The sequence below is a fragment of the Mastigoproctus giganteus genome, chromosome 9 (genome assembly GCF_048544385.1).
Source record: "Mastigoproctus giganteus isolate SK-2022 chromosome 9, ASM4854438v1, whole genome shotgun sequence".
NCBI classification, from domain to species: domain Eukaryota; kingdom Metazoa; phylum Arthropoda; class Arachnida; order Uropygi; family Thelyphonidae; genus Mastigoproctus; species Mastigoproctus giganteus.
Window position 1 is genome coordinate 147,463,398 of NC_143583.1, and position 24,451 is coordinate 147,487,848.

General features: G+C 37.6%; 1 protein-coding gene across 4 annotated transcripts in view; it reads right to left on the reverse strand.

The window, feature by feature from the left end:
• Window positions 1–24,451, reverse strand: part of woc (zinc finger protein without children) — a 717,317-nt gene that overhangs the window by 225,662 nt on the left and 467,204 nt on the right. Inside the window, exon 17 of one of the 4 annotated variants that reach the window (XM_090381484.1) lies at window positions 21,973–22,009. The exons of the other annotated variants lie outside the window; for them this stretch is intronic. Coding sequence (XP_090237610.1) covers window positions 21,977–22,009 — 33 coding nt within the window. The 3' untranslated portion in view covers window positions 21,973–21,976. The remainder of the gene's footprint in view (window positions 1–21,972; window positions 22,010–24,451) is intronic. 4 annotated transcript variants of the gene reach the window in all.

Consider the following 24,451-nt stretch of genomic DNA (forward strand, 5'->3'; position numbering starts at 1 on the left):
GAAAAATCAATATATCTTTGATTGTGAACAGCATGAAGTTGTCTGACATTTGAAGCTTGAAAAATATTCTTTTCCCACTACAGATCGGTATAGGAAGAGGAGGAACCCATGGTCACTGAGTGCTGTTGTTTGTTTGTTTGTTATTTGATTTTTAGGAGCATTAGCAACTAAGGCCATATTGCTCTGGAGATATACGGTGATCATTCCCTGACCTTTCCGCATCCTCTGTATTTGGTGGTGATGGGCTCGAACCCCCGGTCTAATCAAGAAGCATGTGCTACGCACTGCTGCTCCTTCCCACCTGGCTACGGAGGCGCCTAATTCACTGAGTGCAAACTGCTACCTATTGTATGGAATGGATAGAAACATTCCAAACCTGCATCAGTTCAAGAAGGCAAAGACTAGCTTTTACTATGCTAGGTTTATTTCTTTAGAGGTTTTCTAATGGTGGCTTGAAAAGGTTTGACTGAATGGGATGTGAGGCAGATGTTTATATCTTCACAGCATACTTTAGCAATAGTGATTTCCTACATAAAGATAATGGGGGCTCTGAGCATCAATGTTTCGCTTTCTTGCTTTCTTGGTGATTCCCTTCTCTCTGTCTCTCTCTCTCTCTCAGGGTAATGTGGAAATTATTTTTTTTGGCTGGTGCAGCATAAGCCTCAGGCTTCCTTGCACCATATGGCTGCTAATAATAATAATGAGTGTGATGGAACAGTGGTTATGAAACTGGACTGAACAGCCTGATGGACCTGGGTTCGAGTACTGCCTTGGCAGAAGCGAACATGGCTCCATCACACTGGGAGTCCGGTATAATAATAGTAATGAATTAGAATAATAATAATAAATAAATTAATAAAATAAATAAACATCGTGAAAGTTGCTCCAAGGGACCTACCTACCCCAAGGTCGGAGTGACAGCTAAGGCAGATTGTGGTGCCATCTGACATCACTCCTGAGAACTTGTTATTTGGTTTTTTTTTTTTTTTTTTTTTAGGAGCATTAGCAACTAAGGCCATATTGCTCCGGGATATGCGGTGGTCATTCCCTGACCTTTCCGCATCCTCCGTATTTGGTGGTGATGGGCTCGAACCCCGGTCTAATCAAGAAGCGTGTGCTATGCACTGCTGCTCCTTCCCACCTGGCTACGGAGGCGCCTCTCCTGAGAACTACCACTGGACATAAGCCAAAGCTAAACAGGTCCATCTCCATAGATGGATGATGTCGCAGAGAAATATTAATCATACTGCATCGATTATGGCGCAGGATAAAGTCACTCGTGTTCAGGCCTTAGGCAGAGGGGTCATTTCGAAAAATCAGTCTCCAGAGGAAGACAGTGGAGCGAGTGGCGCTGTCCCCCATATAGCTACCACAAGAGAATGACAAGACCATCCAGCCCCACCAACTTCCTGCACAACTGCGTTAGTGACCACCCAGGAAGGGAGAAAATGCCAACGCATGAAGTGGAGCATCGAAATGAATACGAACATCATGCAAGCATACAACGAAATAACGAAGCTGGAGACTGATATGACAACTTACAAGGTGAGACTATATACCAAGTGGCTGGAACGATTCCTGGATATTCAGGTCACCGAACAGCGAATAGTGGACCAGAGAAGGACCATCATCAAGAAGAACCTGATAGATCCTGCAATCTTGGACAAAATCAAGTAGGATATGAGCGACCAACTAGAAAGGATAAAGAATATGGAACCAAAGGAGGAAGAACATACCACAACTGAACCAGAGGAGGAAGACCAAGAAGAAATACAACCCACAGCAGCTGAAGTGGAAACAGACGAGGTCATGATATCCAGAATAGAGGATGAGTGGAAGAAGGCCTTAACAGAATTTGAAGGAATGGAACACACAAAGACTCACGTGATACCGAAGCAGAGGCCGAATAGAACCTTGTGGAGGGTCACAGACTGTCCACCTGAATCGGCACATAATACCGCATTACCTCAACAGCAATGGTGTAACACTGGAGGCCATCCACACAGCCCTGTATTGTACTGCAGTAGCAGCCACGTGGAATAATGGAAGAGAAACGAGAGACCAGCAGCAGAAGAACCGAATACAGAAGGAATCACTAGCTTGAGAAAGAAGACTTCAGCAGAAGACAGAAGAATTAAGAGTCAAGATAGGCCATCTGACTCAGTACCAACGGGGCAATAGGTGTAAGAAATTAATTGGAAAAGTGAAGAGCATCCTCAAGAGAAACAGCGTCCACAGCAAACTTAAGGCAAAAAATCAGAGAATAGGAGAGTACTTGGACAAATTGAAGCAGAACCTCCTTGCACTCAGTAAGAGACTATGCCAATACAAAGAGAGCTCCCAGAGGAAAATAAACAACAGAATCTTCGATGAGGACCAAAGAGGCTTCAACAGGAATCTTGGAGAAGATGGGAAAGAAGGGAACGGACCACCCGAGAAGAAGACGATTGAGGAGTTCTGGGGAAATATATGGAGCAGGGAAGAAAGACATTACAGCCGAGCCACCTGAGCAGAAACAGAACACAAGAAAACCAAGGACGTACAAGAAATGAGAAGGTGGGAGATTTGGGAAGAAGTAAAACAGACGACCAAGAACTCTAACAACTGGCGAACTGCAGGAAAAGATAATGTCCACAACTACTGGTACAAGAAGTTCACTTGCACACACAAGTACCTGGCAGAGCAGTTCAGCTGAATGATAAGGCACCCAGAGACAATCCTGAAGTTTCTCCCTCAAGGAATTACATATCTGAAGCATAAAGATGAAGACACAAGAAACATGGCAAAATATAGGCTAATCACCTGCCTCCCAAAATGTACAAGATCCTGACCAGCTGCATAACCAAGAAGATATCAGACCACTTGGAGAGCCAGAACATAATGGCTGAACAGCAGAAAGGATGCAAGCGGCTGAGCAAAGGATGTAAGGAGCAATTAACCATAGATGCGGTGGTTATGGAGCAATCCTACAAGAAGTGACGCAATATGTACAAAGCCTACATCAATTACCGCAAGGCCTTCGACTCTGTGCCTCATAGCCGGCTAATAGAGGTGCGGAACATCTACAAAGTCAATCCGATAGGGACAAACTTCCTAGAGAATACGATGCCGAAATGGAGTACCCATTAAGGTCGGAAACATCACAACCCGACCAATCCCCATTAGGAGAGGAATCTTTCAGGGAGATGCCCTGAGCTCATTCTGGTTCTGTTTAGCACTTAACCCGCTATCTACCATGTTCAACAGCATCAAGTACGAATAAAACCTCAAAGAAGGAAGGAAGAACCTGTACACCCTTACCCACCTGATGTACATGGATGACATCAAGCTCTACACGGGAACCAAGAAGTACCTTCAGCAACTACTCCAGATCACCGAAGAATTCAGCAATGATATTAGGATGGAATTGGTCTAGACAAATGTAAGACACACGGATTACGCGAGGGAAAATTAGTCAACTGAAACTACAAGCTGTAGAGTAGTAAAGAGATTGAAGCCATGGCAGAAGGCCATGAAGAGACTGACAATTGCTCGGGAAGAAGGAGGCCTGATAGACCTCATTGAGCAACAGAAGACAGTGATAATTAACCTGAAGGATTATTTCCAGAAACACACAGCAGCACTCCACCAGGCCATAAGGAAGATAGACAAGCGGTATACCCCACTCAACCTAAGCGAGGAGTCCCCGCCCAACCAGGGGTAAAAACGAAGCTAGAAAGATGGGCAGAGAAGACACTACAATGATCTTCATCAAGATCACATAGATAAAATTACTTCCAATGCACGGCTCATGAGTGGGATACTCTTCCCCGAGACTGAAGGATTCATTCTCGCCATCCAAGACCAGGTAATCAACACCAGAAACTATAGAAAAGACATCGCCAAGGAGCCCGGAGTGTTCGATGACACATGTCGACGATGCCACCTGGCCTCAGAAACAATCCAACACATCAACGCGGGATGCAAGGTGATTACCCAGACTGAATACACTCATAGACACGATCAGGTAGCCAGGATAATACATCAGAAGCTAGCAAGGAAATACAAGTTGATCGAAGACAGTGTACCGTACAACAAGTACAAACCCCAGGTAGTACTAGAGACCCAAACCCACAGACTGTACTGGGACCGTAGCCATAATAACGGATAGGACAATCCCACACAACAGACAGGACATAACCATTGTGGACATGAAGGAAAAGGCTACGTATCCAATTGACATAGCGATACCAAACACTGGCAACCTGCAGAAAACCCATGGGGAAAAAATCAGGAAGTACGCGAACCTAAGACAGGAGATCAAAGAGATGTGGCATATGCAACAACAAGTAACAAACATCCCGATCATCATGTCAACCACAGGTATGGTGCCAGAGACCCTACATAACAGCCTAGAAGCAATAGGTCTCCAAGCGAACACCTACAAGGAACTCCAGAAAGTTGCAATCCTGAACACCTGCAAGGTGGCCAGAGAGTTCCTTGACCAACAGTAACACCACACATAACAACAACCACTACTTGGTAGTAATATCCATCACGAAGTGGAACCCCCAATCAGGGAGAAATAATATAAATACAGTAATAATAATAATAATAATAATATAATATAACAATCCTCAATGCACTGTGTTGAACTGGATCAAGCCAGCATAATGCACCATTCTGGCAGAATCATAGATGGGTGCTCCATAATCAAGAAGGGATCTGACTAATGCTCTGTATAATCAAAATAGGAAGGTCGATCTGCAACCCACATTGTGGCAGATTTAATCTTAGAAACCTGATGTTAATAGTGACTGGGTTGGAGATATTAAAGTTCAGGATCCAGATGGAACTTGCGTTGTCTACAGAAATGGATAGCAACTGTTTTCTCCTGCGAAAGTCGATAGCCGTTGATGCTGGCCCATTGCTTTATTCTATTTAGTGATATCTGAAGCTGTTGTTCAATGGATCTCATATTTTGGGAATGACAGGAGAAGGAAAGCTTATCTGGATAAAGGTAAGTCTCTACAGTGTTTGGAAGTTGTTTAGTTGATAGAATCTATCTAAGAGCAAAAAGAGTGGCACTCAGTACTGATCCCTGTGGAACACCTTTTTCCTGAATGAATGTTGCAGAAAGGGAATGCTGGTATCGAATTTGAAACAATCTAGTATGTAGAATATTCTTCACAAATATAGGACGGTTGCCCCTTAGACCAAGAAAGTAAAGATCTCCAAGTATGCCATGCTGCCAGGCGGTGTCAAAATCCTTCTCTATTGAAACCATTACTAGATGTTCGTGTTTAATAAGGGCATTACGAATGACAAATTCAGCCTTAACCATAAGATCCAAGCATGACCTGTTTTGATGAAAGCCATACTGACTATGGCTCACTAACTCTTTTGACTCAATGATCCAGATGAGTCTACTGTGGACAATTTTATCAAGGATTCTGCTGAGGCAGCTCGAGAGGGATATTGGACTTAGCTATGGGGCCTGGTTGGATCCTTTCCAGGATTTAGGAATGCCAAAACAGTAGAATGATGCCAAGAAGCTGGATAAACATTTTCAAGAAAAATATGGTAGCATGACAATAAATATGGTTTCATCAAAATGTTGTAGCATGACATAATAAATTCCATCTGGTCTGGCAGCACCATCGTGGGCGGTAGCAATGGCACACAAAAGTTCAGAATATTGCGGAGGTTCGTTATAGGGCAGAAGGAGGGCAGTTTGAAAGTTAATAGAATGCTGTTCTGCAGTGTTTTTAATTCTTTGGAATGATGGAGTATAAGCTGATACTGTGGAGATTTCAGCAAAAGCATTGCCCAAAGCATTTGCGATATCTAAAGGCCTAGATAGATCTCACCGATTCCAGGAGAGGATTGAAGAAAGTATGGTAGGAAACTTACCAGAAAGAGGTCTAATTTTTTTCCATATTATTTTGGTCAGTTTTTTTGTTAATGCTTGATGCAAAACGGGTCCAGGATTGGTTTGCCTTGCCTTTGTATGAAACATGCTTTTGACCTTGATTTCTTATAATTAATGAGATTGGTGTGGTTGGACATTGCCAAAATAAATTCCAGGCTTTATTTTTGGCTTTCTTTGCTTTGGTGCAATCCTCATTCCACCAATATTTATGTGCATATTTGGTGCAATCCTCATTCCACCAATATATAATGCTTTCAGCCAGGAAGATTTGATAGTTGTAATGTCTTTAGCCATGTTTAGAAGATGCCATGTGATGTAATCTGTCATATTAATGAATAGGCTGGAAGTGAATTTTTTCCTCATCAAGAGCGATTGATAACTGAAATTTTGCCCAGTTTGCTCAGACAAAACTTTGTCATCTCGACGACAAAGTTTTGTCCTGCACAAATTTTCATTTTCTGCAGGTTTGAGTTGAAGGAGTCTGTGCTGTCAAAAAAGTTGTATACTATTGGGAAGTGGTCACTGCCCATTGGATCATTTATTACTTACCACTCTATGGTCGGGACTAGTATTGAGGGACAAATTGAGAGAGCTATTGCTGGGGTGTCCAGTTGGGAGTTGTACATGTGTGGGTGCACCAGTACTGGGTTTGGTGAGATTTAGTGCCACTAAAATGCTTTCAATAAGTCAACCCTGTCTACCTAATTTAGTGGGGTGCCCCATAAGGGGTGGTGCACATTAAAGTCCTCTAATATACAGAGAGGTGGAGGTATCTGTATGAAGACGTCTTCAAGATCTTTTAAGGAGTAAGTATGGTTTGCTGTAAGTAGAGTGCGATTAGTGTTATTGCAATATGGAGAGTTATACGAACAGCAACTGCTTCTATTTCAGTTTGAAATGGGATATATTTAGTTAGGATCTTTGAATTTATTAGGATTGCCACCCTGCCATGGGCAGCATTAACTGTATTTCGATCTCTTTGATAAAGGCAATAGTTTTTTTTATCAAAGGAGAACTTTGCGAGGTTAGGTAAGTTTCCTGAAGACAAAGGGCAACTGAAGAATAATGGTTGGATATCACCTGTGTTGCAACGAAAGTCTCTGCAATTCCACTGTAAAGAAAGGCATTATCTGCGTTTAGTTGATGGAGCTGAATATGACTTGCTTTTGGAAGGCGACTGGTTTATGACGTTTCAATTTTTTGTTTATCTTTTTTTTGGAAATACTGGCCAACCAGTGTCCATTTCTTCTTCTTCTGCATAGATTTCTAAAATAGGATCTTCCTATATAGATATGCCATCTGTGTCCAGGGTTGTATCCTGAATATTTTTCATAGCATTTGAGTTTGTAATGCAGGATGTGGTAGCAATCACTGGAGGAGGAGGAGATGCCATTGGTATTGTCAGAGGAGTATTATTTACTTGGTCTGAGGTCCTGGATTGTTGCTTATGTACACTTTGTTGTAGCTCAGAGAGGACATTCCTAGCCCAATCAGAGATTGATTTAGTAGTGGGAACTGTGATAACAGTTTGAACGGAGACTGTTTGATATTTTTTATGTCATTTGCATAGGTAATATTTTTGTTTATAGTAGGTGCAACTAGTTTTCTTGCTTCTTTGTAACTGACTGTTCTCAACCTTGTATTTTACTATCTTTTTCTCCGTTTTACACTTTTCACATGTCTTGGAATATGCAGGATTTGGGAAGGTCATTTTTGTAGTTGTACAGTCACTTTGTATGTGGCCTGAGGACCCACCGTTGGGGCAGACAGGAATACTTCTACATACAGTTTGAGATTGGCCATACTTTTGGTATTTATAACATCCTTTATAACAAGGGTTTGGAATGTAGGGCATATGCGACAAAGTAAATAACCTGCTTTTACAGAGGGCAAGTGGGGCATATTGAAGGTAAGAATAATATTTCTGGTAGGTGTCAGTTGTTATCTTTTTTAATAATTATTCTTTTTGCTTCAATTACGTTTGTCCTTGCAGTTCTTGGGTTATTTCTTCCTCGGTGACATTTAATAAATCCCAATTAGATATGACACCCCTGAATTTAGGATTGTGTGAGAAGATATTTTTACTGGAATGCAAGAAAGCTTATTAGTTATAAAAGTTTTTCAGAATGTCTTTGGTTTCGTGGTTTCTATTAGTAGGTCTCCTGGTTGCAGTCACTTCACAGTCTTGGGAGATCCTGCAATACCCTCCAGATGTTTCTGTATAACAAAGGGAGACGATTTACTCATAGGTTGACTGCTCAGAGAGTGGAAGATTAAGAATGATGGGCAGGGTTGCTCCATCCAATCAGTCTTCTGTCTCTTTGGATATCATTTTCCATGTCTACATGGTCTGTATTTGCCATGTTTGCTCCTTTTAGCCCTTGGCAAGAGGACTTTTCTGCCAAGGTTTCAGGCCCCCCACCACGGGGAGGCAGGAGCAGGGGAGGAGGCCAAGCGGTTGAAGTGCTAGTTGGTTAGTGGAACTAGAAATATATGGATAAATAAAGAAAGGTGAGTTTCCTTTCTGTGTTCTAATTTGTGGCTTTTCAAGTATAGAATGATTTTAAAAATAAGATTGCTAAGAGAAAAGTAGGAACTTAGAAATAACTTTAGCCGCTTTTGAAGAGCACTCTATAGATCGCAGAAATATCACTTGACCTCGAAATATGCTTGGCACCTGGGAGCATTCCGGCAGCAAAGAAAATTTACTCTGGGGGCCCCCAGGAATGCATTCATTGCAGCAATGACATCACTGTCAGTGCAGTGGGAAAAATGGATGCCAGCCAGGTATTTCAAATTAGGAAATAACTGAAATTCCGATGAGGCTAGATCTGGTGAATATGAGGGATGGTCCACGATTTCAAAGCAGCACTCAAGCAGTGCAGTGACGTTTCAAGCAGTTCTTTGATGTTTTCACCAAATGCCTCACAAGATATGCATAATATGTCCCAGTGATTGTCAAGCCTTTTTGAAAGTAATCCACTATCAAAATTCTATCAGCATCCCAAAAAACTTTGCCAGCAGAAAAAATTGACTTAGCTTTCTTTGGAAGGGGAGAACAGCTGTTTCTACTGTTTGGATTGCTCCTTTGTCTCTGACTAAAAGTGGGGGACCAACATCTCAACCATAGTCACATATCATCATTCTTCTCTTTCTTGGTGATTTCCTTCTACTTCTTTCTCTCTCTCTCTCTCTCTCTCTCTCTCTCTCAGGGTATCCTGGGAATTTTTTGGCTGGTTCAGCATAAGCCTCAGGCTTTCTTGCACCATATAGCTAATAATAATAATAAACTTGCAAAAATTTTTTTATTGGATCTGCTTAAAAATAATGCAATGTTCACTTGATTTGACAACTCTTGTGCACTCATCATGCTGACACTTTTTTCATAGTGAGAACCTCTGTTGTTATGTGGTATGCATTCAGATGGGATGTCCAAGATCCTACCATTGTACTGAACTGTCACTCACTGACCACTCTTCACCAGATCGTGAACACTGTGAACTTCTGCAGGTCTTTCAGAGCAGGTCATCATCCAAGCTCTCTCACCATTGTTTAAATTCTGCTGTCTACTTCTTAACCATGAAATAGGAAGGGGCATACTCCCCCAATGTTATAACCATATCCACATGAATTACCTTTGGTGTTAGCCCCTTTTTCCCCAAATATTGGATGATTGCATGGTTTTTTTTGCACACAAAACTTTGTTGACTTCAGGACCTGTAATTAAAAAAAAAATTTTTTTGAAACTGCATCAAACTTGATGGATTAATATTTGAAGTGTTATACATTAAGTGTAGAAAATTTTAACACTGTATAACTACTTTTTCGCACTCAGAGCCACAAACTTTACAAACACCCCTTATATATTGTATCTACAGTCACATGTGAAGTAGTTTTTAGGAATGAGAACAGCAGAAGTAGAAGGGAAAATGTGGTTTAACATTAAGTAAATAGTGAAGGATAAAGAGCATATTATGGCACATGTAAAAGTAAAAATGGGTTTGAGCAGGCAGTGAATTACTTCTACTCATCTGCACAACAGCATAACAGATGAAGTGGAAAGATTTTTTTAAGAATACAGATTGATGAAAAATGTATGCACAATATGTTCCCAAAGATTTGTAAATCTTTGGGAACGTATCTTGACAAGTTACATGAGTTCATATGGAAAATTTGGTCAATGTACTGTTTTGCAAGAACATGCGTTGTGTTATCAACGCATGTTCTTGATTAAAGAACATTGATAAATGTTCTTTAACATTTATCAATGTTAAACCACAATCCCCACTTCTCAGCCAATCTGCTAACTCTTTCTTCATGTCGTTGCAGTAATATGTCTAGATTCTTGTCATTAACCACTCTACCAACCTTTGTATCTCCTGCAAATTCACACAAAAAGATTGATATGTCTCCCTCGATGTTGTTAATTAATAGTGAAAGCTGTACAGGGGCCAGCAGTAAACCTTGAGGGACCCCAGTCTACAGTAGTACAAGGAGTGTTATAAACAGACAACAGGTTGCCAATGTATAAACCACCCTGTCTTCTGTGCTCAAACCATCCCTTTATGCATAGCAGTAACATGTCACTAATGCCACACTACTCCAATTTGTAAAGCACTGTTTCATGTGGAACAGTGTCAAAAGCTTTACTGAAATATAAGTACAGGTAGCCCTCGATTTATGCCGGGGTTAGGTTCCTGGGGGGGGCAGGCACAAATGGAGTCAATCGCAAAGCACAGGGTTAGGTTCCGGGCACCAAATATTTTACCTACCACTTTGCATCGATTGTTTTATTTTATTAGCATTCTTCATGGTTGTAGTAATAGTCAACGGAGGCATATTCAAAGCACACATTAGGGCAGCTTTCATCAGATTCTATCCTCCAAATATTGCACTAGGATTCAATTAACTACTTTTACCAGACATGGCTTGTCTTTATTCCATTAAATCAAAAACTTTATAACACAATTGGAAAAAACTGCACACGGCTATCTCTATTATTATTTAATTTATTAATAGCACAATTATAAAAAAATGTTAGCGTAATAAATTTCCAACATGTGTCAATAGCGTAAACAACAACCAATTGAATGATTCACCACATGGCCTTTACTGCTCGCATCCACGAGTGGTTACTTTGAGGGTGGCAATCTTTCTCATTTGATATGAATGTACTAATTGCTGATTGGCTCAGATTGTCCTAAATCATGTGAACAGTGCACGATACATAGCACAGTATGATGTCGCTAAATTTTTTTTAATGATTTGCAACTTTCAATTTATAAAAAAGTTGAAAAATAAATAAATAAAAATGCACTGTGGTTAGTGATCGGTGCTATTGTGAATCAACGCAAAAAGAGGGCTACCTGTATATGATATCACAATTATTTTTGCACCCAGTTCTGCCGACTGTGTCAAAATAGCAAATTAGATTAGTCAGAAGAGATCCACCCCACCACCTTAACAAATTCAAGATGTGATTTCCATTTCCATATAATTGCATTTTTGTCAAGTGATCTTACAATTTCTTCTTTAACCATTATTTAACCTGGAACACAAATGAAGCTGGGGGGTCTGTAATTATTCACTTTGCCATACATACTACCACTTGAGTGAGTGGCAGAAGTACATCCTTTAAGTACATACTACAGCACACATAAGAAACTACATCTCATGCGCAATTAAACTTTTATACCAACCATTTAGTAAGACAACATTAGGAAGCAAAGTTATGGTAACTTTTAGAATTTAATGTTAAACAACAATACTGTTAACACAGAAACCATAATAAGGGAAGAGTAAAATAAATAACAAGAGTTCTGAGGAAAAATATAACTTTCTTTCACTGAAAAACAAATATATATCTGGTGGGATAGCTTACATTATAAACTATATAAATAACCATTTACTGATATTCCTCAATTATATGCATTTTACTTTAAGATTTATTTGGAACCTGACAAAACCCAATTAACTAGATTTTGTGTCTAAAGTAATGGACTCAGCGAATACAATTTCATCGCAACTCGAGAAAAAGAAATTTTATCAGACTGCTTTAAACTATATTTAAGTGTAGTAAATAATTTCATGCAAAACACACTTTTCCACTAATAAATGTTGTTAAATTCATTAAGTACAATTTAAAGTTTAGGCAATAAAGAACATTATTTTGAATTAATTCTATATTTAATTATATTATTAATAACACTAAGTAACAAAAAAAGTTAATATTTATATTTAAACTGTTTCTTTAGATGTACTTTGTGTGATTAATATAGTGGTATCATTGATTTTTTTTAGTTTCAATATTTTAATAGCAATTGAAGGAGTTATGTTTATAAATATTACATGCATGTGCACTAACAGTGATACAGTAAAATCTCGTTAATACAAACTCGGTTTATATAAAGTACTCGTTTATATGAAGCACATACCATTCCCATGCGAAAGGATAAGCTTTTCTATGTAAATATATTTGTTACAAAATTCGGTTAATATGTATTACAAAGTTCTTTTTCACCCCATGAGAAATAAATACTGTCATTTTGTATGTTTAATACAAATCTTGGCAGAGCAATCCGATTATTGGGAGCCAGGTGGCAACCTGTGGCCACCTGGCTCCCAACTTCCCGAAGGATGGCACTGACATGTTAGAAATTAGTTTTGTATAAACAAAAGCAGTTTGTGGTAGCTACAATGTCACGTGCACTCTGAAAAACAGGTTTCTGAAGGATGAATTGTTAAATTAATAAAAGAATAAAAAGTTTTTCTAAGTTGTTTACATGCACTCCCTCGCTCTCCATGGGAATAAGGTCAGTTGCAATTGTTACCCCTGTTCAAAGAGTCTTTTGCTATTGTATACAGAAATCTATATTTTGCGCCATTTTATCTGAGCTGATGTCTTTAAATTAATTTAAAATTTGTTTATATTAAATCTTATCTAGCAGTGTTATCGTGACAAAACGTAGACAGACAGAATTAAGCCTGGAAATAAAACTAAAAATTATACAAGAGGCTGATAGGATAGAAAGAAGCAAAACGGACATTGCAAAGGAATACAACATCCCTTTACCTACTTTATCTACAATACTGAAAAACCAAAAAAGACTTGAAGAAGTGCGTGATACCGGAGCAGCGATGAAAAACAGGAAATGAATTCATGGTGCAAAACTTTTGGAGTGGTACCAACAAATGCATGCATCTAATTTGCCAATTTATCAATTTACCAATATCAGGTCCGATTTTGCAAGAAAAGACAAATTATCTAGCTCAGCAACATGGGATTAGCGACTTCAAATGCAGCAGTGGCTGGCTCCAAAGATTTAAAGATGGGAATAACTTGGTTTTGCGAAATGTTTGCGGTGAGTCTGGATTAGACGACAGAGAAAAGGTTACAGACTGGTTGTGTTCTGTAGGGTCCATCCTTGAAAAATATGAGGCAAAGGATATTTTTAATCTTGGCGAGACAGGTTTATTTTATAATTTGCTGCCAAACAAAACATTTGCTATTCGAGGAGAGTCTTGTCATGGTGAAAAATTAAGTAAACAAAGACTCGCTGTTCTTCTGTTATGCTGCAATTCAGATGGCAGTACAAAACTATGCTCACTTGTGATTGTTAAGTTTTCCAAGCCAAGATGTTTTAAAACAGTTAACCAACTTCCCTGTGATTATGAGGCCAATAGAAATGCTTGGCTTACAGTCAAAATTTTTCAGTCTTGGTTATCAAAATTGGACAGAAGAATGGCTTCAGAAAAAAGGAACATTTTGATGATTTTAGACTGTTGTACAGCACATTTTGCCAAGAAATTAAGCTGACAAATATACGGCTGTTGTTTTTACCCCCCATCAGTTTAATCCAACCAATGGATCAAGGCATTTATAACCTTAAGAGAGCACATAGAGCCTGCCTAATAAGATACTTGATCCAAAACGTAGAAGGAGGGAACAATTTGCAGCCAAATTGAAATGTCTTGGATGCTATCTGTAATCTTGTTATTGCTTGGGAAAGTATTACATTATGTGTAATAATGAACTGCTTCAGAAAGAGTGGCTTTGGAGAGAACATCATCGAAAAACATGGTCCAGCAGACGAATTTGACAGCAACAGTGAGGAATAGAGGAATTTGAAGGAACATATGGACTTTGTATTGAACATATGGAATTTGTACATATAGGGGCTTAGAGGGGAACAGGTATCCAGTGTGTTATCAGACACTCAGCCTAAAACACTGATGGATCCAATATCTCTCTATTACAGAAGATTTAGGAGAAGTCCGATTGGCCTGCCTCCCTAAAATCCACTCATGCACACCTTCTCGATGGTAAGCCCTGTTACGTCACTAGGTGGCAACGAACGTGTAGAGTGGTTCTCTTCAAGACGCCTGGTCAGCGTGAAGAGGAAAAGACCAAACCCTCCAGCAATGAGAGCACAACAATACAAATGGCCCTCAGTCCCCAGCAGCTTTCACTCTCCCTCTTACGGCAGCGAGAGGATCAGAGTGGAAGCAGAGGGTGCTAAAAATCTCTGGGTACGACCAGGCTGCCATGCACGGAAATTGAACTTGGCCTGTTATAACAGACGATCACTCATCGGTGAAGACAGGATATTAGAGCTGGAAAAGGAATTAGAAAATGTGAATTGGAATATCATCGGTTTGGCTGAAACAAGAAGAAGAAATGAATCACTTATAAGTTTATCAAGTGGAAATCTGTTGTACACCAATGGAAACAGTGAAAGGAGTGAAGGTGGAGTTGGGTTTCTGGTCCATAAAGATTTTAAAAACAACATTTTGGAATTCAAAAGTACATCACCAAGGGTGTCAAGACTAATACTCAAGATTTCTAAGAGGTACAAGCTAAAGATTATAATGATTTATGCACCAACATCGAGCCATGATGATGAAGAGGTTGAAGAAATGTACACTGAAATTGAGAGTCTTCTAGATGAGCAGAAAACCCACTACACTATTATTATGGGGGACTTCAATGCTAAGGTTGGAAAAAGGCAAAACAGCGCAGAAAGAGGAACTATAGGAAATTTTGGAATTGGTGAAAGAAATAAAAGAGGTGAAAGACTTGTGGAATTTGCAGAATCTCAAGGAATGTCAGTAATGAACACTTTTTTCAAGAAAAGGGTGAACAGAAAGTGGACATGGAAGAGTCCAAATGGATTAACAACTAATGAAATCGACTTCATCCTCACTAACAGAAGATATATTGTGAATGATGTTACCGTCCTGAATAAGGTAAACGTTGGAAGTGATCACAGAATGGTAAGATGTACACTTGATATAGATGTAGGAAAGGAAAGGAAAAAACTGACTCAAGTAAATAATACAAAGGTCTTTGAAATAGCAGAGGAGGAGAAAAAGCAGTATGTACTGGAACTTAAGAACAAGTTTGAGCTTCTGCAAACTGCTGAGGACCAAGATATTGACGAGGAATATTACAACTTTCTGAAAGTGATAAAGCCCAAGACCCTATAGGGAAACAGAAATCCAAAGAAGAAAAAATTAGTCAAGAAACACTTGTCATGATGAACCAAAGACGACAAATGAAGAGCAAGAAAAACACTGACAGGGAGAAAATTGAGTATACTGAGTTATGCAAAGCCATTAGAAAGAGACTCAGAGAGGACATAAGAAGATTTAACACAATAAAAGTAGAACAAGCATTAAGGGAAAACAAAGGATTTAAATCAGCAGCCATGAGCAGTAATACAGAAAGACAAATGATACTGAAACTGAAGAATAGCGATGGTGTACTTATAAACAGCAGAGAAGGCATAATTCAAATAGCAGAAGACTACTATAGAGAATTATACAAGGAGCGAGGGAATGATACCAGCAGTGGGGAAGATGGATTGCAAAGTAGCAACACATACGACATACCTGATATTCTTCCTGATGAGGTAGAACATGCATTGAAGAAAATGAAGAATCGGAAAGCCCCGGGGGAAGATGAAGTTACTGTAGAGTTGTTAAAATTGGGAGGAAGAGACACAACACAAAAACTGGCAAGGCTCTTCACAAAGTGCATTAGAAAAGGTGTGATGCCTAAGCAGTGGAATAATGCAATCAAGTTTTGCTGCATAAGAAAGAAGATAAATCAGAAATTGGAAATTATAGACCAATTAGCTTGTTATCCCATATCTACAAGTTGTTCACAAGGGTCATTACTAACAGATTAGAAAGAATACTTGATGAGAATCAACCGAAAGAGCAAGCTGGCTTTAGGACAGGATTCTCAACTATGGATCACCTTCACGTAATATCACAGCTAATGGAGAAAGCAAATGAATATAAAACACCATTATGCCTGGCATTTGTGGATTATGAAAAGGCATTTGACTCCATACAGCATAAGGCAATGTTTCGGGCACTGGAAAGACAAGGCATAGATACTCCATATATTATGATTTTGAAGAAAATATATGAGAGTGCTACATCCTTTATTAGACTAGACAAAGACAGTAGCAAATTTAAAATCGAGAAAGGAGTTCGACAAGGAGACACAATATCTCCGAAGCTGTTTATTGCTGCCCTTGAGGAAGCTTTCAGAAGATTAGACTGGTCGCAGAAAGGAGTCAATGTGAACGGAGAGTACCTAAACCATTTACGATTTGCAGATGACATTGTGGTCATAAGCCACGATCCCAAAGAATTAGAGGAAAATCTTAATCAGTTATGCACAGTTAGTAAGGATTTTGGACTAAAGATGAATATGGCTAAAACAAAATTAATGATGAACAAGTATGCCACGGAAAGGGAACTAATGATTGAAGGAGCAGTAATTGAAAAGGTGGAGTCACATACTTATCTGGGACTATGAGAGGTGCGGGAAGAAGGAGAGCTTTGTATCATCCTGGATTCAAAGCTCTCCTTCTTCCCGCACCTCTCATACCTTCAAGTAAAAATCAGAAATTATGCAGCCTTAATCATCCGAGTAAGCAGGTGTGACTGGGGTCTGAACCGGAGAACACTCAAACTCCTGTATAACGCTATATTCCTCCCTGTTATTACATACGGATCAAGGATTTGGTACCATAGAGCAATAATTGTTCGCAATAAATGCAAACTGGAAACAATTCAGCGAAGTATACTGCTTGCCATTACAAGGGCCTGTTGCACAGTAAGTTCTCCGGCCCTACAGGTTCTTGCAGGTGTCCTCCCCCTTGACTTGGAGGTTATCCGTCGAGGATTGCACTACTGCCTGTCGCGGGGAATCCCAGCTACCATCTTTGGACATACCATCGACACCCGCACTGACTGCAAGCAAGAAAAGAAAAAACTAGCTGCCATGCTACTACAAATCTGGCAGACAAGATGGGAGGAGACGGACAAGGGCCTGATAACTAAGAAATTGATCCCGGATGTCAAACTAGTTTATCCAAAGTCGCCGCCTTGGTTCTCTCCTGGCCTCTACTGTACATATATTATAACTGGACACGGCTCTATAAATCATAAGTTGACTACCTTGGGAATCATCAATAATCCCTACTGTACATGTGGAGAAATTGAAGATTGGGACCATCTTCTTTATAACTGCCCAATTTATAACGATCTTCGAGGAACACTGTACACCAGGCTACAACACATACCTCAAGGACAGGAGCACCTGCTAATTTCTGAAGAACAATATTATAAATCATTAACAGAGTACGCACAGAATCTCTTTTCTAGGCGCAGGACTCTACAACCAACTCAAGCCAGGGATAGAAACCTGTAAAAGGACTTACTCAAACTTGAAGTAAAAAATCTGTACTTGACTGTTTTACCAGCATCGACTTGCTAACCCTGGAACATCCAAAGTAGGATTACCTGCTAACTTTTCATATGGTTTTGTAGGCTCCAGTGGTCTTGACCACTCCACTGCAAAATATAAGTCACACTCAGCACTCTTGCTGAGTGGTTTTTCTACCCTTCTGGAGTTATCCCCTCCCCCTTTTCTCCTGGTGGGGCATATGCTCCACTGTCAATTTACGGGATGCAATTACCTACATCCCCCTACTCTTACTGTCATCCCCCATCTTCTTCTGTACACCCTGTACTGCCGCACTCTACCTTATTTTTTATTTATTTTTATTATTTATTTACTTATTTTTTATTTATTTATTTTTTTTTTTTAATTTTATTATTATTTTTATTATCATGGGTTTTTTTTATTTATTTATTTATTTGTTATTATTATTTTTTTATTTTTATTTTTATTTTATTTTTTTTTTGTTTATTATGATTATTTTATTTTATTTTATTTTTTTAAATTTTTTTTATTTTTTTATTATTTTTTTATTATTATTATTATTTTATTTTTTTTATTTATTATTTTTTTTTAAATTTTTTTATTTTTTTTTTATTATTATTATTATTTTATTTTTTTTAATTATTATTTTTTTTTAAATTTTTTTATTTTTTTTTATTATTATTATTATTATTATTTTTTTTTTAATTGGTCTCCGTTCAGGAAGCTCAGGCGACCCTGACGGAGACTTGCCAGAGAATAATGGGCAGCCTGGCTACCTCCTAGTGGTGTGTGCGGGCAACGTGGGGTTCCACCAGGGGCCCTGCGGCCAAATGCCAGGACACACAACAGAACCCAACACAAAACTACACACTCAACACACTACACTTTTTCTGGCATTTACAGTGTTCTGTATTTCTTCACAGTGTACATATGGCGCAGATGTGGGAAACCACAGGTGGCACCCGACCCTAACACTATGCACACTATGCACACTTATCTGGGACAAGTTATTAGCTGGAATAATGATAAATGGCTGGAAGTCAAGAGAAGAATAAATTTTCGATGGATAGCATTCAGGAAATATAGTCACATACTGAAGAGCAATATCCCGGTTTGTCTGAAACGTAAAATAATGAATCAATGTATACTCCCCACCATGACTTATGGAAGTGAAACTTGGGGGGCACTCACCAAAAGAATGGAAGAGAAGCTAAGAACTACACAGCGAAGAATGGAACGAATTATATTGGTAATCAGACTGTTAGATAAGAAGAGAAACACATGGATTAGGCAGCAAACTCAAGCAAAGGACATTCTTATCAAAACTAAAGAACTAAAATGGTCTTGGGCAGGACACATAGCTCGAAGACATGATGACAGATGGACCTTAGAAAATAACAGAATGGTACCCAAGAGGAGCTAGAAGAAAACCTGGAAGACAAAGGCGGAGATGGATAGATGAAATTCATGAGTTTTTGAGTAGTAAATGGATGGCCAGTGCTCAAAACAGATGTAACTGGAAAGTTGCTGGAGAGGCCTTCATCCTGCAGTGGATTGAAAATGGCTGATGATGATGATGATGATGGACTTTGTTGGTAAATATGAAGAGTTTGTGAAGGTGGATGATGAACTTGTTACCACTGCAATGCCAACACCAGAAGAGCTGCTGGGTACCAAACAAAACGATGATGTTTTTGTTACCAGCAACAGTGAAAGTGAAGAAGCGTGCACACTGCCATCTAAAAAATATGCCCAAAATGCATTGAACATAATATAGAATATGTTGGCCTACAGTAACGTTGATAAAGGAACAACTATTGCATTTGATAACGTCTGCGCTGTAGTTAAAAATGCATATAGGACAAAAACTGTGCAAACAACATTGGATTCTTTCTTTAAATTAGATTAATTTATTAAAAAGTTAATGGTTTGTATGTCTCCTTTTATATTAAGATTGTAATTCTTTTTACTGTGATACTAAAATATTTTTTATATCAAAATATATACTGTACAATATTTTCATTTCCGTTAATATGCTTTTCTTAGTTTATCTTACAAATAAAATAAAATCTTTAAAATTTAAATTAGATTAATTTATTAAAAAGTTAATGGTTTGTATGTCTCCTTTTATATTAAGATTGTAATTCTTTTTACTGTGATACTAAAATATTTTTTATATCAAAATATATACTGTACAATATTTTCATTTCCGTTAATATGCTTTTCTTAGTTTATCTTACAAATAAAATAAAATCTTTAAAAAATGTTATTCCTATTACTGTATTGTTAGAAAAGGCTTTTGTTTTTATTTTGTTTTATTAATTTATTTTTGATATTGTTATTATTTATTATTATTCTTAGATATACAGTATGTACCAAAAAAAAACGGTAAAATTTTGACACTTTTGGGGGACCTCCGCTACTACAAACCTCGTTATTACAAAACATGAAAATTTAGGTCCCTTGAACTTTGTATTAACAAGATTCCACTGTATATAAGAGCCTGTAGTATTAATATAATAAGTGTTTCTGCCCCTGTGGCTACCAAATGAAGGTGTGGGCTGTTTTTTTCAGCTTGTAGACAACAGAATGAGTACACTAGTTCAAAAGCAGGTGAAGTAAAAAATTCTTAATAGGATCAAGGTTTTTTCATTTCAGTGTATATGAAGCCTATTTTGGAGAAACCTATGGATGAAGAAGTCAATATTAGAGGGATGGCTTTGGGGTAGACATAAGTGTATGCCTTCTCCTTTACCTTGGATATGAAGTGAACACAAGCTATCATGACGAGTCCTACTTTTATATTTAAAAAGGTCTATGGATTGAAAATCTGTACTGCACCCAACATACCATCTTCTATTGCTATGGTGCTACACAATAAAGGCTGGCCAATTTCCAATCTGCCTTCCAGAGAAGAATCTTCGAAAGTGGATGATGAAACCTGATGAGCAGGATAATTGGAATAACACCTCAGTTCAAGTAAAACACATTTCATTAATCAGAAAGAACTGGATGATTTAGAGAGGCATCTGGGTCTAACCAAATCCAATACAAAGTTCTGACATCTTTTTTTATAAAATGTGAAATCTCCTGTTCCGAACTGCAGCAATCTGAAAAAGATATATCATTTACGCATGTAAATAATATCGTTTTCTGTTGCTGATTTTATTGGCCTTTAAGATAATGGTCTACCAGAACTGATCTGCAGCCTGGTGCACATAATGTAGTAAATAATCCCTTATCTCAAAAAAAAAAAAAAAAAAACCCTTGATTCCATCAGTTTATATTTCTATAATGGGACTGGTCAAGAAATTTGTTAGAACAATGGATCCTCAAGATGACATCTTCAGGAGTATATAACCTGTATTTCCAGAGGTGCCTAATACGTGGCATATTTACTGGTCCACATGTAAAGTAGATACTGGCTACCCAAGAAATGGAAGACAATGCCTGTTACAGAGTGAAATGCCTTGCAGTGAATAGTTTTCTAGGTAACATTAAGAGTGAAAATTACAAAGGCCTAGTTGACAAGCTGAATGAAAATTACAGAAAAATGGAATGCAGAATGTTACTTAAACTCCATTACTTTCACTCTTGCCTTGACCTTTTTCAGCCTAAATCTGGGCAATGTTAAAGAAGTGTAAAGAGAGAATTTACTAGGACATACAAACAATAGAAAAGAGGTACCAAGGAAGGTGGGATGAAGCTATGATGCATAACGATATCTGGTGTTCTTGGTTCAGAATGATCACAATGACCACAAAAGACAGCTGTTCAAATACACGTTTTTAAGGTTTTATTATTATTATTTTGATTAAACTGAAAAAAGGGTTTCTATTTTTTTATTTGTGATTTTTTTATAGCCTGTTGTATATTAGTTTATTTTATCAAAAAATGATATTCTGTCTAAATTGTTAATAAATATGATACAGTATTATTACATAAGTACTTTTCTTTCATTTCTGGGTTGATGCTATGTAGAAACTGCAGTCATATTTAAAATTGGCATTCAAACATGACCACAGTCCATATCAATCAATTCCAAATATATTCTTGAATTTACCAAGAAATACCAGAAATATATCTAAGCGGAATCTTTATGAAAATTTTTGCATAGTGTTAATGGATTTCATGGTCTTGTTAAAAAAAAAAAAAAAGAATGCTAAACTTTTGCATCTGTACGAAGCAAATATTTAAAAGGCATATTATGTAAACTTTCTTAAATTCACAAACTATAAGCAATTAATTATATCAATTCTTTATGAAAGTTGCTACTGTTGCTTGTAAGCACTAAATAAGATTTATATATATCACTTACCATACTACATGAATGGTGTGTGGACAGGGACAGCAAACTAGGTCAAAGCATAAGAGTACATCATTTCTGGCACCATCTGGTAGCTAAGCATTTTTGATTTCTTAAACTTTTAATGAAGTTTTAAATTTAAATATTAAATTTCTTTTGGTTGATTTTAAGTGTTCCATAAAAATGACTAAAATGCAGAACAGATTACGTCCAAATATATTCTTATTAATGAAAAGCAGAGATAAATAAACAGCTGATTCAATACCTTTACTTGTCACATCTCCAATTAAGGAATATTTTAGATATAGTACGAAATTTTTCCAGCTTCCCATATTCAAGAATTACAGAAATTGAAAAATCAGTGGAAATTTAAAATTTTCACAGGTGACCAAAATATCAATAAAAGATCAGCTCATATTCCCCTGTCAGATGTTGGGAATAGTCCCAGATAGCATACTTGACTATTAGTATTAACGCAGTAAAAAAAATTACACTGTATACGGCAGAATGTTTTCATTCATAGGAACTGAAATTGTCCATTTTGGTCATGCATGCAAGTCTTTTGAGTCTACTTTTCCCTGGTGTTGATGGCTTTTGTTCGGTCACTGGATATTTTGCAACAGTTGCTTGAGAAATTCTTAAGGTCTGTGCTAATCTTTCATAAATGGATGCAATGTTTAGTGGAGGTACTCCATTTTCTTTCTCCTTTATGAAATAGACCACCACATTTCTCAATACAATTTGAGGGTAAACAACTTACAGTGTAACATGCACTGAAGCTTCTTCTTTTCAGTGAAACATTACTATTTGCCTTTACCATCTTAACTTTGACTGTTTAAGGAAGAAGGGTGGGCTTATTTCAGTTGCTCAAGAAGGACTTTTCTTGTAAAATTTACATTTTAAAATATATATACTAAAATAAGATGATTTACCTGACCACGTTTTCTTCTAAACAACTTTATGTATTTCATATACAGCAGAACATTGATTATTCGAATTGCTAATTAACCAAATCACTACAACCAAGGAATGCGGGCTTGGCCTTTGATGTAAGAATCCTCCCCCCAAAATGAGTCAGCCCACATGGTTATTATTCCAGCCTTTGCAGTAATCACATGTCAGTGTTTAGTGCTGTTTTTTGTTTGACTTTTCAACCCCATTCCAATTTTCATGGATGCTAAAAATTTAGTGTCAAATAAACAAAAACATGTTCTGACAATGGTAGACAAAGTGGAAATAATTAATTTGTTGAAAAGGGGGAAACAGGGAAGAAAATCGTCAAAGATATGGTGTTGGGGCAGCCACAATTTGACATTAAAAAGAATAGAGTCGATTCTTCAGTTTCTTCCTGTATTAGAAAGTGGAAAACAATGAAAAAGGCTAACAACGAGTAAGTAGAAGAAGCAATATACAAATGGTTTATGCAAAAAAAAAAAAAAAAAATCAGCTGGACAGAATTTCAGGACTGGACCCATTTTGAAATGGCCGCATTTATTAATTGGGAAGTACGATCTCGATTTTATTTTCAACGCTGACAAAATAAATTTAGTGGAAACACTTGCGAGATTTAGAAGCTTGGAAACAAGAAACATCACTGTTGCAATTTTTCTAATAGAGCATTTTGAAAATTTTATTTAATTTTATCTTTAAAGTGTAAAATAATTAATATTTTTTTTTGCAGATAAAAGTGTTTTCCCCCACCTTAATCCAATTGTCCGAACCACCTTTGTCACGAATTAATTATCAATTTGGATAATTGGTGCTCTGCTACTACTATATAAAACAACAGTATTTTTCATGTCGGTTGCCCATAATTCCCAACACAACAGAACTACTTACTGCAGAAGGAATACCAAAAGTTAAATGTGATGAACTATATAGTACAGGGGTTTCAAAAATATTTCAATTCATCCAGTAGTTGTGATAGAAAGATTAAATTTTTTTGTTTGCTTCCTTGTAATCTCTATAGCAACCACACAAATTTTATGCGACAATATGTATATATATTTTTTCTTTGCAGCACTGAATGAAGTGAAATGTCACAATAGATAAAAATGGAATACAATTCAGTGATTTGATTCTTCTTTCTGCAAGGGGAACATCCAAAATAATCCACAAAGAAATGATTGCTGTTTATGGAGAAGAATACCCAGGTTACAATGTTGTTGCACATTAGTATAAACAATTCAAATGTGGAAGAACCCCAGTCCAAGGTTAAGGAAATCCCAGGATGCCCAGCAACTGCTGTAACAGAAGAGAATGTTGCAAAAATCAAGGAATTAATACTAGCAGATTGTCGTATTAGCATCACATAACTAGTTGAAGAGCTCTAAATTACATAGGGGATGGGGAGAACATCATCCATCAAGAGTGCATATGAGTAAAGTGTCTGCTAGACTTCTAAAATCGGAGCAATATGGCCTTAGTTGCTAATGCTCCTAAAAACCAAATAACAAACAAACTTCTAAACTCTTACCAGAAGAAGGAAAGG